Source organism: Onychomys torridus, chromosome X, assembly GCF_903995425.1.
Source record: "Onychomys torridus chromosome X, mOncTor1.1, whole genome shotgun sequence".
Lineage (NCBI taxonomy): Eukaryota > Metazoa > Chordata > Mammalia > Rodentia > Cricetidae > Onychomys > Onychomys torridus.
In genome coordinates this window covers 6,154,506-6,170,072 of record NC_050466.1, presented here as the reverse complement: position 1 = coordinate 6,170,072, position 15,567 = coordinate 6,154,506, and the positions used below count along the sequence as shown (strand labels likewise).

The following is a 15,567-nucleotide window of genomic DNA, read 5'->3' as shown; positions in this document are numbered from 1 at the left end:
CAGGTGGATCTGAGTTCCAGGAAAGGTGCAAAGCTACACAGAGAAACCCTGTCTCGAAAAAAAAAAAAAAAAAAAAAAGCTCTGAACCTTTCAGTTTACACCTGTGTCTAGTTAGTTTGTCCTTATCAATCAGCATGAACTTAGCAGTGTCAACCCTTTGCCAGACATTGAAGTAGATACAAATGTAGAAAGTGGTGAAGAAGTCATATCTTACTGGCTTGTTCAGAAAACTTTATGCTAATAACATTTCATTGCATTGAAACAGAAATAAAGATTTATTTAAAGGGTGGTCTATACTGAGGCATCAGCCTGTAGGCACCTTTTCAACAGAACTGTGCGTCTGGGCACAGGGTATGTACGAATGGATGTTCGCCACAGCATTGATCCCCAGCCGCCAGTAGAGAGGACCTGTTAAATAAGGCATAGAACATCTGTACTATGTACTATGCCACATAACTGTTAGAAAGAATGAGCCCGTGCTGCAGGACAATAATGGGAATTACCTATAAGACCTCTAAAGTCAAGAAATGGCTGAGAGGGTGGGGTGGAGCCTAGCATGCATGACACCTTGAGTTAGATCCTCGCTCCACTGCCACAGGCAAATAAGTAGAAAAGCAAAATGTTTAATAATACCTAGCATGCTACAGTGCTGTTTGTATTGTATAATAACTGAGGTCTGGAAAGGTTTTTTTCCAAGTCAGTCTGCTGTGTTATGTCTATGAGAGGATTTGGGGCTGTGGGGAGTAGTCAGAAGGCATTTATCTTTTGTATTTTGTATATTCTTTTTATAATAAATACTCATGTATTTTGAAAAATTTTAATACAGTTGTTAATTTTCAAACAAAACACATGAGCAGCATACGCAGTATTGCAAGGCTTCTGTGGGAGACTGCATGTAATTTGTTGTAGCTCCACCTCCGGGGGGACTTCGGAATCCTAGCACCAGGGGAGGAAGCCCAGGAGGAACATTGTCTTCTCCCTAGGCCGCCTTCATCTCCCTGTGGAAATATGGTTTGCACTCAACCCCTCCCTGAAAGAATTCGTAGAGAAAAATGATGAAATCATGATAGTCACAAAGATGAGGCAGGTCCTTAGCTTAAGCCTTTTCTTTATCAAGGAGTTCAGAGAACTTGAAGAAGATGCAACATACTAAACTCTGTAAAAACACCCGAATTCTAGGAATGGAGGTCGGTCACCAGTACTAATGGAAAAATAGCTCTGCTAAATCAGAAAGGGTTGCTGGCTTCCTAAAGCAGCGGGATGGTTTTACATTCCTAAAGTCTGGGAGGATTATGAAATGGTTGTTACTCTAATAATTTGAAGAGCTGCTTTTTATTGACATTGGTTACTTAACACGGCTACACTAGTAGCCTAGGTAACAAAGGGCCAGCTATCCTAGGTGGACATGTTAGAAATTAGGTAAATGAGCAGAGTGCTGCATCCAATTCGAGTGGAGTATTGCAGTCTTTTAGATCACTTCTTTAAGCATTTGGCCTCTGAGGAAATCAGCAGAGATTTCCTCCTTTTCCTTTGCCAGGTTAATTAGAAACTTACTTGCTCTGAAGAACCTTCACTCAACTGGCCTTTATTAAAATATATTCAAATTACAAAATACACTTTGTAAGACATGGCTAAAATAATAATTCCTACTCATGTGAAATGAAAAAAAAAATCCTTTGATGTTTTAATAAAAATCTTAATATAATTCACTTTGTAACTTTAAGGACTTGGTTTGTGTAGACGGAAGTTTCTGTCCTGCCCAGTCCTGTAGCCCTTTAGTCCCAAATAAACACACAGAGGCTTGTATTAATTATAAACTGTTCGGCCTATTGCTCAGGCTTATAACTAACTACCTTACACTTAAATTAACCCATAAATCTTATCTATGTTTAGCCACGTGGCTTGGTACCTTTCTTAGTCCAGTATTCTCATCTTACTTCCTCTGCATCTGGCTCATGACTGTCTCTGCCTTTCCTCTTCCCAGCCTTCTAATTTGGTCACTTTGCCTACATTTCCTGCCTGGCTACTGGCCAATCAGCGTTTTATTAAACCAATAGGACTGACAAATCTTTACAGTGTACACAAGCATTATCCCACAGCAGGTTTGTATTATTGCAAATTATTGTATAGTCTGAGTTATCTGCACTATTAACAGCTACTTTTAACCTACAGAAACTTCTCAAACACATGCTCTGATATATGCACATTAGTAATGAACATAGAACTCTATACCCCCCTTTTTTTTTAGCTGAGAGCCTTGTGCTTGCTAGGCAAGTGCTCTACCACTGAGCTAAATCCCCAACCCTGAGCATAGAACTCTATAAACTGAGCACTTCATGACAGCTCTTTCGAGGCTTTACTTTATACTGACTACCAGAAAAGCATGGCAGTTTTTATTTCAGAACCTTGTGTGGCAGGCCAGACTCCAAAGGTGACCCATAGTGATCTTTGCCTTCTGGTATTCCACAATGAACTAGGGTTGGTTTGTAAACATACCTACCTTCCACCCTCATATTTAGAATGTGAAAGGGACTTCCTACAAACAAAAGTAATGCTTGGATGCTGCACAAGATGAGAACTTTCCTTGGAGTTCTACCGTTGGGCCTGTCTTAGCCAAGAGCTGATGGCTTCAGAACCTTGCAGATGTTTTTAATTTCTTGGCATTTGCAAACTTTGTCAGAAGCAGGTTCAGTACTTCTGAACATGTGTATTGGGTCCCCCAGAAACCACCTGGGCTTTCTTATATTCAGCAGAATCCTGGGCAAGGTACGTGGTGGATCAAATCCCAGAGGACAACCTGCCCTAGCAGTAATAATCTCACCTCCCAACCTCCGTCTTTCTTCCTTCTTTACACGCTCTCTGGTTTAAGACATCATTGGCACCCAGAGAATTCCTAGAGGTTACACTGAGCCACTGGTGTTGACTAGTGGTCCTCACTCTCCATTCCTAGCTAGTTTTCAACCCCCTGGGCAGGGCTAATCAGCTGCACAAACTGTTGTAATTTTCCACTTCAAAGGATAAATAGAAAGAATTATGAATGTGGACATGCTTACCTAAAACTCTGAATTGACAGTATTGACAGTAACCATCCTGAGACCTTTATCCCATCTTCATTGCAATTTCCATAATTGCTCTAGATCACCAACAGACACTAGACTCAAGTATTTAAAATGGAAACTGGAATTTCACTACATTTATTTAAACCTACTTCAAAACTTTTCCCTCTATAGAAACAGCCCCACCCCCACCCTCTTTGGTGTAGGGACTTGTAACTACCAAATTTTAATAACTCATCTGTGGCACCAACACCCTTGGCACCCAAAAGCCTGTTTCTTACAAAGCTATGAGTAGATGGTTTGGTTTTCCTTCTGTCTTCCTCCCTTGTCTAACCCTGACTATACCTGGGAAACCTCTTCCCTTGCAGTTCACAAAACCGGCAACACTCAAGAGCAATTTGATGCTTTTTTAATTAGCCAAACTACAGGTTTAAATTGATTGGGTTTGCACCATTTTAGAGTCCAAACCTAAGCTTTCCGTGGCCTTTCTTTAGGAGGAATAGAGTCCAGTGCTTGCAAACTGCAAAGTCTCGGTCAGGCTACCCCTCCCATCCCCCAGCCATCAAGCTTATTTGACCGGAGGGTTGCTGGCCTTGGCCCCACCACCGTAGTGGTACTTAAGGTAACTGCTCCCCTGAATGCTCTGTGCCACCACGTTGGTGAGATGGCATGCCATCAGCAGCTAATTTCGAGGCTGGACCCGCTAGGCAAAGCGCATGAAAGCCATGGAGTAGAAGATGAGCGCCGTGGCTCATGCGGCCTCTGAAGGCGGCCAGTAGAAGGCCCCAGTTGGCCACAGGACCCCAGAAGTGGGTGCTGGTTATGTAATCCCGGAACTCCTTGGTCTTCACATAGTCTTGAGTTTTCCGCATTAGCGCTGTGACCCCCGCCATGGTCGCCTCAGTCAGAGAAGTGCCAAGGCCAAGCTGCCAGCCAACATGGAGCACCTAACGCTGACCTCGTAGCTGGCCCTGACCAGCAACAGCCAGCAGCAGCTTTCGGGCCTCTGCCATAAAGCACACAGGTTCCCACGTGCTGCTGATGCACTGCTGCCATGCTCAGCTGACACGGGACTATTGGCAGGGAAGGACGTGGCGTACACTTGTAGCACATAGGACCTGTGCACATGTGCCCTTGTGTATGATCTCTGGGTGAATGGACTATAGTCCATCGCTCTTCCTATACCCGAACCCATGCAAACACGGCACTGAGGGCTCTATAAGCTACCCAGGGCAGCGATGACCCAGCCTCTTATCCTCAACTGTTGTAGAGAGACTGTTATTTGTTTCATCTGGCCCCTAACTCCATGGCAATACAATTTCTCAGCCAGGTATAGAAATTCAGTCTTTAGTAATTCGAAGACAGTGCTATTTCACCCCTAAATATTCTAGCATCTGTCTCTTAGAACAAAGATATTTGCCTGCCTGGCCACAGTGCCATCATCCACTCATGAATACTCAGGTCTATATACAGTACTGTTAGCTGATAGCCAATACATATTTAAGTGTTAGAACTTGATGACTGCCTCTGGTTTTGTTTCTCTCATTCTGGTTAGGACAAATTCAAAATCCAGGTGAAGTTCACAGTTTATTTACACTTGGGGTTGGTCAATCACCTTTAATCTAGGACAGTTTCCCATCCACTCCCTTTTTTGTTTCTTCTGTAACGTTGATTATTGAAGAGTCCAGTGCATTGGCTTTTCAGGGTGTCCTTAATTTGGAAACATTGTTTTTGTATTGATAAAGCAAGAGCACCAGTTATATTGTCTTTAGTACATCCCCAGGGAGGTATCTGGTGTCTATTCGTTCCGTCATTGTAGTAATCTGGGTCTTGATTGATTACGAAGTTGTCTGGCAATTTCTCCATTATAAGGTTGTTTTCCCCTTCATTAATCAACAGATAATCTTAGGAGGCACTTTGGTAGTAAATGGGCACCCTATTCTCCAACAGCTTTCCATAACAAATGTTTGGTCTCTCCTTTTTTTTTTCTTTGAGACAGGGTTTCTCTGTGTAGCTCTGCGCCTTTTCTGGAACTAGCTCTGTAGACCAGGCTGGCCTCGAACTCACAGAGATCCGCCTGGCTCTGCCTCCCGAGTGCTGGGATTAAAGGCATGCGCCACCACTGTCCGGCGTGTTTGAGGTCTCTTAATAAAAATTCTTTAAAGATTTATTTTATGCACATGTGTGTGTAAGTGTATATTTGTGCCTATGGTGTGGTGGGCCTCCAGAGACCAGAAGAGAGTGTCTGATCCCCTGGAGCTCGAGTTATGGGTGGTTGTGAGCCACCGTATGCAAGTGTTTGGGAACTGAATTTAGGTCTCCTGGAAGAGTGGCAGGCACTCTTAACCACTGAACCACCTCCCCAGTCCCACTGAAAATGACAAACAGTGGTTATTTTCTCAATGATTTTACTTTGTCTAGTAAAAATAGCAATTGTTGGGCTAGGGAGATGGCTCAGTGGTTAAGAGCACTTGTTGCTCTTGCAGAGGACATGGGTTTGATTCCCAGCACCCACATAGCTTCTTGTGACCATCTGTAACTCCAGTTCCAAGGGATCTGAAGCCCTCTTCTGACCTTCAAGGACACAAGGCACACATATGTTGCACATCTATACATGTAGGCAGGACACTCATACACATAAACATATAAAATACATCTTAATTTTTTAAATGGCAATTTTTGAAAAGTAATTAGATATGCATTAAAATACTAGTATCTTCTGTACTGATTTACAATCAAGTAACCTGAAAAATGAATGTTGTTTTTCTATTGTTGGGAACATGAAGGTCCTTGCACCTACAGATCTCCATGGAAACCAGGAATGTTAAGCATCCAGGGTTGTCCTTTCAAAGGGAAAGACATAATCTGCTTTTCCAGAGGGCTGGGAAAAGGAGGTGATCAATAGCCTGGTGATCTGCGTTATTTGTTGGACCAGGCCATATCAAGCTGCTACAACCAGGACCAGAGGTGGCTAGTGATCTAAATGAACCTTATATTACCTCTATAGCTAGGGGTTCCCACAAGCAGGACCAGAGGTACCTAATAGTCTAAATAACCCTTACATTATTTGATACCTAATAGTCTCAATGACCCTTATTAGTCTAGATGACCCTTACATTATTTGTATAGCCAGGACACCACAACCAGGACCAGAAATAGCTAATAGCCCAAATGACCTCTATGTTATCTGTGTGACCAAGACCAGACCAGTCCTTTCCCTAGGCTATTATAAGCTAGTACAGGTAGCCTATCTCTAGAGCTCATCTTCTTGGAAGAAATGACATGTACTTTGAGTTAAGTTTTGATGTAATTATGCCTCCTTGTGCACTGGGGATTGTGTTATCCCAGGAAAGTATTTTTTTCCAGATTATAATGTGTTTAAATATGCTGGCAATAAGCCTTCTGGCATCAAACTCTCTAGAAGTTTGATCTAGGTTGACAAGTCAGCCTGAACCGAGTTTTCATTCTTGCCTCTTCATAGTTCATCTCCCTGTCTGCTATGACACCTGCAGTGACCCCTCAGTGTGTATTTACATCCCACCTACTTCATAAATACAGTTTGACATACATAGTGTAGCCAGACAGAGTGAGAGACACCTGACCTTGACCGGCTGGGTGCATTGGTCAGGGTTCACTAAAGGAAAGAAGGAATATGTATTAAAGGGGGATTATTAGACTGGCTTACAGGACCTTATCCGAGTAGTCCGAGTCCGACATTGGTTGTCTCATGATAGGAAGGTTGAGCATCTGGTAGTTGTTCAGCCTGTAAGATTGGATGTCTCAGAACTCTCCGTTTGGTGCTGGAGGCCTGGACCATTTCCTGGAGAGCTGCTGATCTTTAGTCTATACTGGAATCCTCAAGACATTGCATTTAAACCAGCAGCAACGGGATAGTCAACTTGCCAGCACGAGCGAGGGCAAAAAGCCAGAGTTTCCTTCCTCCATTTCCTTTCATGTGGGCTCCCACCAGAAGGTGGCCTGTTGTGGCCTCAACCAAACACCACCAGCATGAACATGGCTGGTAAGCTCCTATCATCCTTCAAAAGAAAGTGACGGGAAGAGACAAGCAAACACAAAGATTCATAGCTTCTCCTAGTCTCGAATGTAGCATCCCACACTCTTGTGAGCTTCTTGGTCACGGGCCTTCGGAATCCTGCTTGTCATGAGTGACCACAAGCCAACACAGCTTGCAACTGAGTACCAGTGCGTTAAGTTGTTCTTTAAAAGTTTTCATTTTTAAATCATTTTAAATTTATAGCAAAGTTGGAATACTCTTTACAGTCCCAAGAAAGCAAAGAAAAATGTTCTCCTACACGCCCATATATCCTTTATGTAGATTCACACCAAGAATCAATCATTCTTTTTTCTCCTCTAGAACACACTATATAACTGCTGATCCTCCTGCTTTCAGCTTTTGAGAGGCGAGGTCATAGGCATGTGTTATCATACCTGGCTCCAAGAGTATTTCCTAACACTTGTGTGTATTTCCTGGTTACTTTCTTTTACCACAACCTCAAAATCAAGACATTTAGCATCATAACTAGTATACAATCCATGATCAGATTTTGCCAATTGTCTTGGTAGTATCACATAGAATAATTGGTTTGTTTCAGTTCCTGATCCAGATTAGAATCACATGTGGCAATTATAACACCCCTTTAGTTTCTACTTTAGAGGACTTATTTTTATTTACTGTGACCTTCAAGATTCAGTTCAAGCCTGAAGTTTAATGTTTCCTTGTGCCGACCTCTGTGGTCTGAATATGTATGTATTCTTGAAAAAATTCATAGCCTGAGGTGGACATAGTGTCACACACCTTTAATTACAGCACTTGTAAGGCAGAGACAGGTGGATCTCTGTGAGTTTTGAGGTCAACCAGAGATATACAGTGAAACTAAATATGACTATACCTTGGAACCTAACTCCCAAGGTAGCAGTTACAAGTGGGGCCTACCAGGCCTGGTAGTGTGTCCTATAATCCAGCACTTGGGAAGTAGAGACAGGAGGACCAAGATCTTATGGTCATCCTTAGCTATCTATTAAACAGGATTCTCTAGTGGAATGGAACCGAGAGATTGGGGGGTTGTTTACTAAGGGAACTTATTAAATTGGCTGACATGATATGGTCTGAGTAGTCCAGAAGTGGCTGTGTTCACACAGGAAAGTCCAGGAACCTGGTAGCTGCTCCGTTTCTGAAGCTAGATGACTAAGCAGTTCCCAGCCTGGCCTGGAGGATACCTGAAGAGTTTCTGGTCTTCAGTTCGTGTTAGAAGGCTGGAGAAATTAGGTTCTGCTATCACTGACAGATGGTGGCAGTGTGGGTGTACTCTCTGCAGTAGCACTCAGCAGCAAAGGCCAGCAGGCAAACAGCCAAAGATTTTCCCTCAGACCTCTTTCTTTAGGTATGGGCCACTGGCAAGTGCTGCCTGCATTGAGGGTGGGTCTTTCCACTTGAGCTAACCTAATCAAAATTGCTCACAGGACTGCTAGAGGCTTGTCTCATGGGTGGTTCTTCGAAGCAGAGAAACCTCACCAAATGCTGAATTTCCCAAATGCTTAAATTTTGGATCTCCTAGCTTCCAGAACTGTGAAGAATATATTTCTGTTATTTATAAATTATCCAGGCTAAGTAATTTCATTATAGCATCTCCAACTGACTCTGACAGCTATCTTGAGGGGGTTCATTTTTGGCAGGCACTCAATGGAAGAGATGTTGTACCTCCAGGGTATTATATTAGGAAGCACGTGGTCTCTGTGGCTCTTTATGATGTTAAGGTTGTGGTTGCCAAAGCTGTAAAGTCAGGGTCCCCCCCCACACTTTGCAATTAATAAGTAATTTGTGGGAAGATACTTTGAGACCATGTAAATGTCTCCTTATTAAATATTTAACCCTCAGGTGTTAACATCCATTGATGAATGTTACTAGAATCAAGCATTATAATGACAACATTTTACTTTTTAAGAGTTTCCATCTCCTAATTTAAAACACTAAATATCAGAAATATATTTCATTAAATTTGCCCTGGAATGCTGGTCAGTGTTTTGTTTTTAAATGGAACTATTTCTGAATCGTGGCTTTGTAAAAATGGGACATTTAAGATTTGAGTATTTTAGGAAACGCTTTTTTTTTGCCATCTCCCATACTGATTTCCTTGGAATATTTGCTCATCATTTCTACCAAAGGGAATAAATAGCATTGTGCCTCATGAGGCTGGATGAATAAAACAATAGGCCGTTATATTGGCTCTGCTATTTCCAGTCACTGCTGAAAGCAATTTTCAAGCCATCTGTGGCCCTGATTCAAATCTCTCATTCTTTACTGTTTCTCTCATGTGTGTACAGTGGCTGAAGGTAGGCTACTCCTCTCACATCTGCCAGGAGCTACAGGATGAGGATGTTAGCTTGGCGTGCTGAGCCTCAGTTTGCCCAGCTGTCCAGTGCCCCCTTGCATGGTCACCTAGCCAGGGTCCCTCAGTGTAAAGAAGACCGGTTGCGCTCAGCCTCTGTGGACCCTGCTTCCCCTCAGGTTTTTGCACCTTTTACCCTTGCCTTCTGCACAGGTGCACAGCCTCCTGGCCCTCGGTCACCTGGGAGCCCAGCAGAGAAGCTGCAGTTTTCCCTTGTCCCTCTCTGTCCAGGGCCCACTTTGGACGATCCAATTGCTGGGGAGGCGGACTTTCACTGCTCATCAAATAGGGTCCCAGCTGGACCTGACTTAAGTTGACATGAGAGACTAACAGGAGAAAAGCATCTGAATTTAATAAGAGATTTACAGGGCCTACGAGGAGGTGGCAGGACCAACGTGCTTTTGAACAAAAGGTTGAACAAAGAGAGGCAATTGTAGAAAAGTCAATCAGTGGGAGGTGAAGGAAGATGATGGTTATTTTAACGAGATCTCTGTGTGCAGAATTCTCTCCATGGAAAATTGTTTCTCTTGCTATGCAGAGGGCACCTTTACATGGGAGAGTTCATCTGTTTTCTGAAGGAATGAACCTGCTGTGCATCGGGTGCCTTTAATAGAAACTCACCCCTGTGGCTCAGTGGCACATTTTGGGTGGTATATTCACTGTCATAGCAGTAGTTAATGCTCACTCCTACTGCCTACTCTTTGCACCAGAAATAAAAACTTCGCTTTCCTGTGAGACGATCAACTACTGTTTTACATCTCTGGAAGATATATAAAAACAGAATTTCGACTTTAAAAATTTTTCCATGGGTACTGGGGATAGAACCGAATGCTTGCACTTGCTAGACAAACACTCTCAGCCTTGAAACTTTATTGAAAAAATATTTCATGCAATGGGAACAGGAAGGATCAGATGGGGGGAGGATGGAGGAAGAGAGTACTGGGAGAGACAACTGGGGGCATCTCGGGGATGAGCTAGCAACATAGACAATGGAAACTCCCAGGAGCCTATGAGGCTGACCCTAGCTAAGACTTCTAGCAATGGGGGATATGAAGCCTGAACTGGCCATCTCCTGTAACCAGGCAAGACTTCCAGTGGAGGGATTGGGACATCAACCCAGCCACAAACCCTTCAACCTACAATTTGTCCTGCCTACAAGATGTGTTGGGGAAACGTGGTATAGAAATTGTGGGTGTGATCAACCAACGACTGATGCAGCTTGAGACCCATACCCTGAGAGGAAGCTCTCCCTTGAGGGCCAGGACCCAGAGGCAGGATAGCCAGAGACCTAGAAGAGAGCCAAGCACAACTGGCAAAAACAAACAAACAAACAAATGAAATGATTTCTAACAATATTGTGCTCTACTCATAGATTGATCCCTAGCTCAACTGTCATCAGAGAGGCTTCATCCAGCAACTGGTGGAAACAGATGCAGAGACCCACAGCCTAACATTAGGCTGCACTCAGGGAATCCTGCTGAAGAGAGGGAGAAGGATTGTAGGAGCCAGTAGGGTCAAGGACACCACAAGAAAACCCACAGAATCCACTAACCTGGGCTCATGGAGGCTCAAAGAGACTGAATCGACAGCCAGGGAGCCTGCATGGGACTGACCTAGGTACTCTGCATATATGTTAGAGTTAGGGAACTTGATCTTCTTGTGGGACTCCTAACAGTGGGATCAGGGGCTGTCTCTGACTCTGTTGCCTGATTTTGGGACCCTTCTACTGGATTGCCTTGTCCAGCCATAATAGAAGAGGAGGTACCTAGTCTCACTGCAACATGATATACCATGGCTCGCTGATATCTGTAGGAAGCCTGCCTTTTTCTGAAGAGAAACAGAGGAGGAGGAGGAGGAGGAGGAGGAGGAGGAGGAGGAGGAGGAGGAGGAGGAGTGTGTGTGTATTGAGGGGAAGGACGGGAAGGAGAGGAGGGAGGAGAATCGTTGGTTGAGATGTAAAAACAGACAAATAAATAAATATCCTATGCTTCCATTGAGTATTTAATTAACTGGGCTGGGAAAATAGCCCAGTTAATAAAGTACTTGTCTTGCAAGCACAGGGACCCGAGTTAGAGCCCCAGGACCCACATAAAAAGCCAGGTGTGGCAGTGCACACCCAGTGTTTAAGAGCATGTTCTCCAGATGGTGTGGTGGTGCACACCCCTAATTCCAGTACTAGAGAGGCAGAGGCAGGTGGATCTCTGTGAGTTCAAGGCCATAGTGAGTTCAAGGACAGCTATATAGAGAGACATTGTCTCAAAAGAAAGAAAACGAAAAGAAAGAGGAAAGAGACCTCTTGAAGAGGACTGACATTCAATTCCTGGCTCCCATGTCAGGCAGCTCCAGGGTGGTCTGTGTGGGAACCTGCACTCAAATGCACATGGACATGTACACATATTTGTAATTCCATTGCTGGGGAGGGGAGAGACAGGCAGATCCCTAGGATTTGCCAGCTAGCCAGCCTAGTCTACTTAATGACCTCGAGGCCAGTGAGAAACCCCATCTCAATACAAAAGGTGGATGGCCCCTCAAGAACAACACCCAAAGTTGTCTTCTGCCCTCCACATGTATGCATGTGTATGTGCCCAAACCCACACAACCCCCCACCACACACACACATCGGAGAAGCAGCTAAAGGAAGAAATACAAAACCTGTAATCCCAGTGCTCTGTTGTGTGGCAAAGGCCCAAGGACCACTCAGCAAGATCAGAGTCCAGATTTGAATCTTTATTAAGCCAGCCAGAGAGAAACAGTTCTCACAGAGAAGCCTCAACTGCTTTCTGCAGGGAGCTTTTCAAAAGGCAAAACCACATTCTGGTTGGCAGCTACAGGGGGAAGTAGAGCAGGAGAGCAGTTTAACAGAAGCAAAAAGTAGCAGTTAGCTGTGGCATCTTGAGTTTCTGGAATAGGGCTGGGCAATTTTCTAAGGGATTTTCCATAGGGAGGTCTATGTGTGTATGGTGGGGGAAGGTCAGCTCTGGGTCAGACCTAAGATGGCTGCAGCAGGGATAAGATGGAGGAACCTTGGCCCAGTCACATACTCAGGAGTCTGAGACAGAAGGATCATAAATTTGAAAGCAGCCTGGGCTATATAGTTATACCTTATCTCAAAAGAAAATTAGAGAACAGAGAACTCTGATATACACTTGGTTCAGACACCAGGGTGTAGCATAAATCTTAGAAGGTCTTATTAATAAAAACAAACCTGAGGCCAGTTATTGGGGTGAATGCTGGAAGATCAGAGAAGCAGAACAAGCCACACCTCACCAGTTCCTCAGCTGATCCTGTTTCCTCAGACTGGAAGCCTCTGAGTCCTCACCCAAATGAATCTTAGCTGAACTGTGCTGCTCCAAAGCCTAAAAGCTTAACAACCCAAATGCTTCTAGTTTCTGGTCTTCATGCCTTATATATCTTTCGCTTTCTGTCATCACTCCCTGTGATTAAAGGCTCACTTCTTGGGATTAAAGGTGTGTGTCACCATGCCTGGCTATTTCTAATGTGGCCTTGAACTCACAGAGATCCAGAGGGATTTCTGTCTCTGGAATGCTCGGATTAAAGGCGTGAGTGCCACCATTTTCTAGCCTCTGTATCTAGTGGCTGTCTGTTCTCTGACCATAGATAAGCTTATTAGGATGCACAATATTTTGGGGAACACAATACCACCACACCAGGGTCAGTCTGTGATCAAGGACTCAAGTTCTTTCAGTGATTATATGAGACAGAGTTGAAGAAGGAGCTGGAAAAGTGATTGTGTCCAAAAGGCTACTTGGAGGATCAGAGGAAGTACCAGTCAACGTGAGAAGCCAGAGTGGGGCCTAAGGAAGGTGTCTTAGTCACTGTTCTAATGCTATGAAGAGACACCATGACCAAGGCAACTCTTATAAAGGAAGGTATTTAATTGGGGCTTGCTTACAGCTTTAGAGGTTTAGTCCATTGTCCTTGAAAGGTAAATGGTGCTGGTGGTGGCGCTGGTTAGCACCGGAAAAGTCACAGGCCATGGCCATGACTACCAGAGTTACAAAGAGCTTTATTAGAAGGAAGGAGGGGATAGGAGAGAGGAGAGCCAGGCCTGGGGGGAGGGAAAGATGGTAGGAGCAGAGCAAAAAGCAGGGAGCAGAGAGGGAACTGAGAGAGAGCAGAGAGAGAGGGTGAGGGTCTGCATCCAGATTTTTAAGGCGCAGATTGCATGACCACACGGTGGGTACATAGTTGCCAGTGTCCGCTGATGATGTAAGACCCAAGACTCCAAGCTGCAAATGTACAGGATCCTAACAGTCATGACAGGGAACATGGTGGCAGGCATGGTTCTGGAGAAGTAACTAAGAGGTACATCCTGATCCATAGGCCAAGGGAGAGACTGGGCCTGCCATGGGCTTTTGAAACCTCAAAGCCCACTCTAAGTAACACACTTCCTTCAACAAGGCCACACCTCCTAATTCTTCTAATCCTTCTCAAATAGTGCCTGATGACTAAGCATTTAAATATTTGAGCCTATGGGGGCCCATTCTTATTCCAACCACCACAGAGGGCATTTGAGACTAGGGCACTGCTGGCTGGAATCACAATCAGGAAGAAGAGACGGACCTGAGGTAGAGAATATGGACAAGCAGGAACATGCCCTCACCTCCTTCTTGTATCTTCTGTTGCCTTTAACCATGGCTACTGTAACTGACCTGGAAGAAATAAATATATTCTAAAGAGACACTTTAGCTATCAGATTATTAAAACAATGGAACCCAAGAAATTTCCCCAGGATTCTCACAATCAGAGAAGAAATAAATGTCTTGGCCAGCCAGAGAGGAGATTTGTCTTCCTGGCAAAGGGATTTACAGCCTTCCAGAGAGACAATGATGGGTCAGTAGTAGTTGGTACCATATCTTGACTGGTACTGCTTTAGTATGTATATTCCTAGCCCAGTATTTAAATACTGACTCTCTACTTAAATTTTAATTTCACTTTAGACCCCCAAAATGGACTTGAGCGAATCACCAGATCTCTTGGTTCTCTTCACAGCAAAGCCACACTGAATACATTTTCCTTTTCTGCTTTTTCCTATTAATTTGACTGTTTTGGTTGGCTTCTCGAGAATGAGTGGTGAAACCTGGCTTCTCAGAGTACAGACTATAACTCTAATTGGCTTATTAAAGATGGGTGGTCAAACTTGGCTCCTTGGGGCACAAAGTGTGCTCCCAATTTTATTAGCACTACTTTCTTCTAGTATTACAGATCTCCATACAGAATGAAGACTCCAAGAAATACCATTTCTAGCTTACCCAAGCCAGTCTAGAACAAACCATGACAGCTCATGTAGGCAATTTGTTTCATTCTTTTCATGATGTATATGTGTGTACACATGTAACTATAGATGTATCAATGTGTACATATATACACATATGTGTATGTATTACATATCTACATTATTATTCTCTCTGAGCCTTTGAGTGGAAGTAGCAAACATCCTTTTGCTTTACTTCTTAGTACTTCAGGGGCTGTTTCCTAAAACAAAGATCATGTCTGCTATGATCATCATCCAGTTTTGGAAGTTTAACATGGATACAATCTTTAGCATTGTCTGTGTCCTAGCAATATCCCTTATGGCATTTTTTCTTCAGTATACAATCTAGTCATGTGTCAGAAAGAGTGTTGAGTGGCCCCCGAATCTAGAAAAGTTCCTGGGCCTTGCTTTGTTTTTTGTGCCACTAGTGTTTGTGAAGAACACAGTTGCTTCACAGGATGTTCCTTGGTTGGATTTTGTTTGGTGTTTCCTTGACATTACATTCAGGTTGTATGGTCCCATCCAAAATATTGTACAAGTGTCCTGTGTCCCCAGAGCGCCACACGCTAGGTGAGATCTTGTCCTGAGAGCACCACTCCCTTTATTCCATTTAGCATGAGGCCTTTCTTTAAACTTTTTCAAGATTTGACTCCAACATAACTTTTCCTGGTGTTCTTTTCCTCCTCAAACTGTATATGTATACATTCTGTATTTCTCCTTGTCCCAAGTGCCCCCTTTCATTGTAGATCTGCCTAAGAGTGAGTATTAAGAATCATGTAACACAGTCAATACTAGGCTGACTTAAAGTCTCCTCTGCCAATGCCATTAG

The 15,567-nt window shown here is 43.7% G+C and overlaps 1 protein-coding gene across 1 annotated transcript; it reads right to left on the bottom strand.

Moving 5' to 3' along the window:
* Nucleotides 1-3,624: 3,624 nt before the first annotated feature.
* Nucleotides 3,625-3,949, bottom strand: Mpc1l (mitochondrial pyruvate carrier 1 like). Its single transcript, XM_036173952.1, is given in 2 exon segments — nucleotides 3,625-3,804; nucleotides 3,806-3,949. Coding segments are annotated over 2 exon segments (324 nt in total).
* Between the last annotated feature and the right edge of the window lie 11,618 nt (nucleotides 3,950-15,567).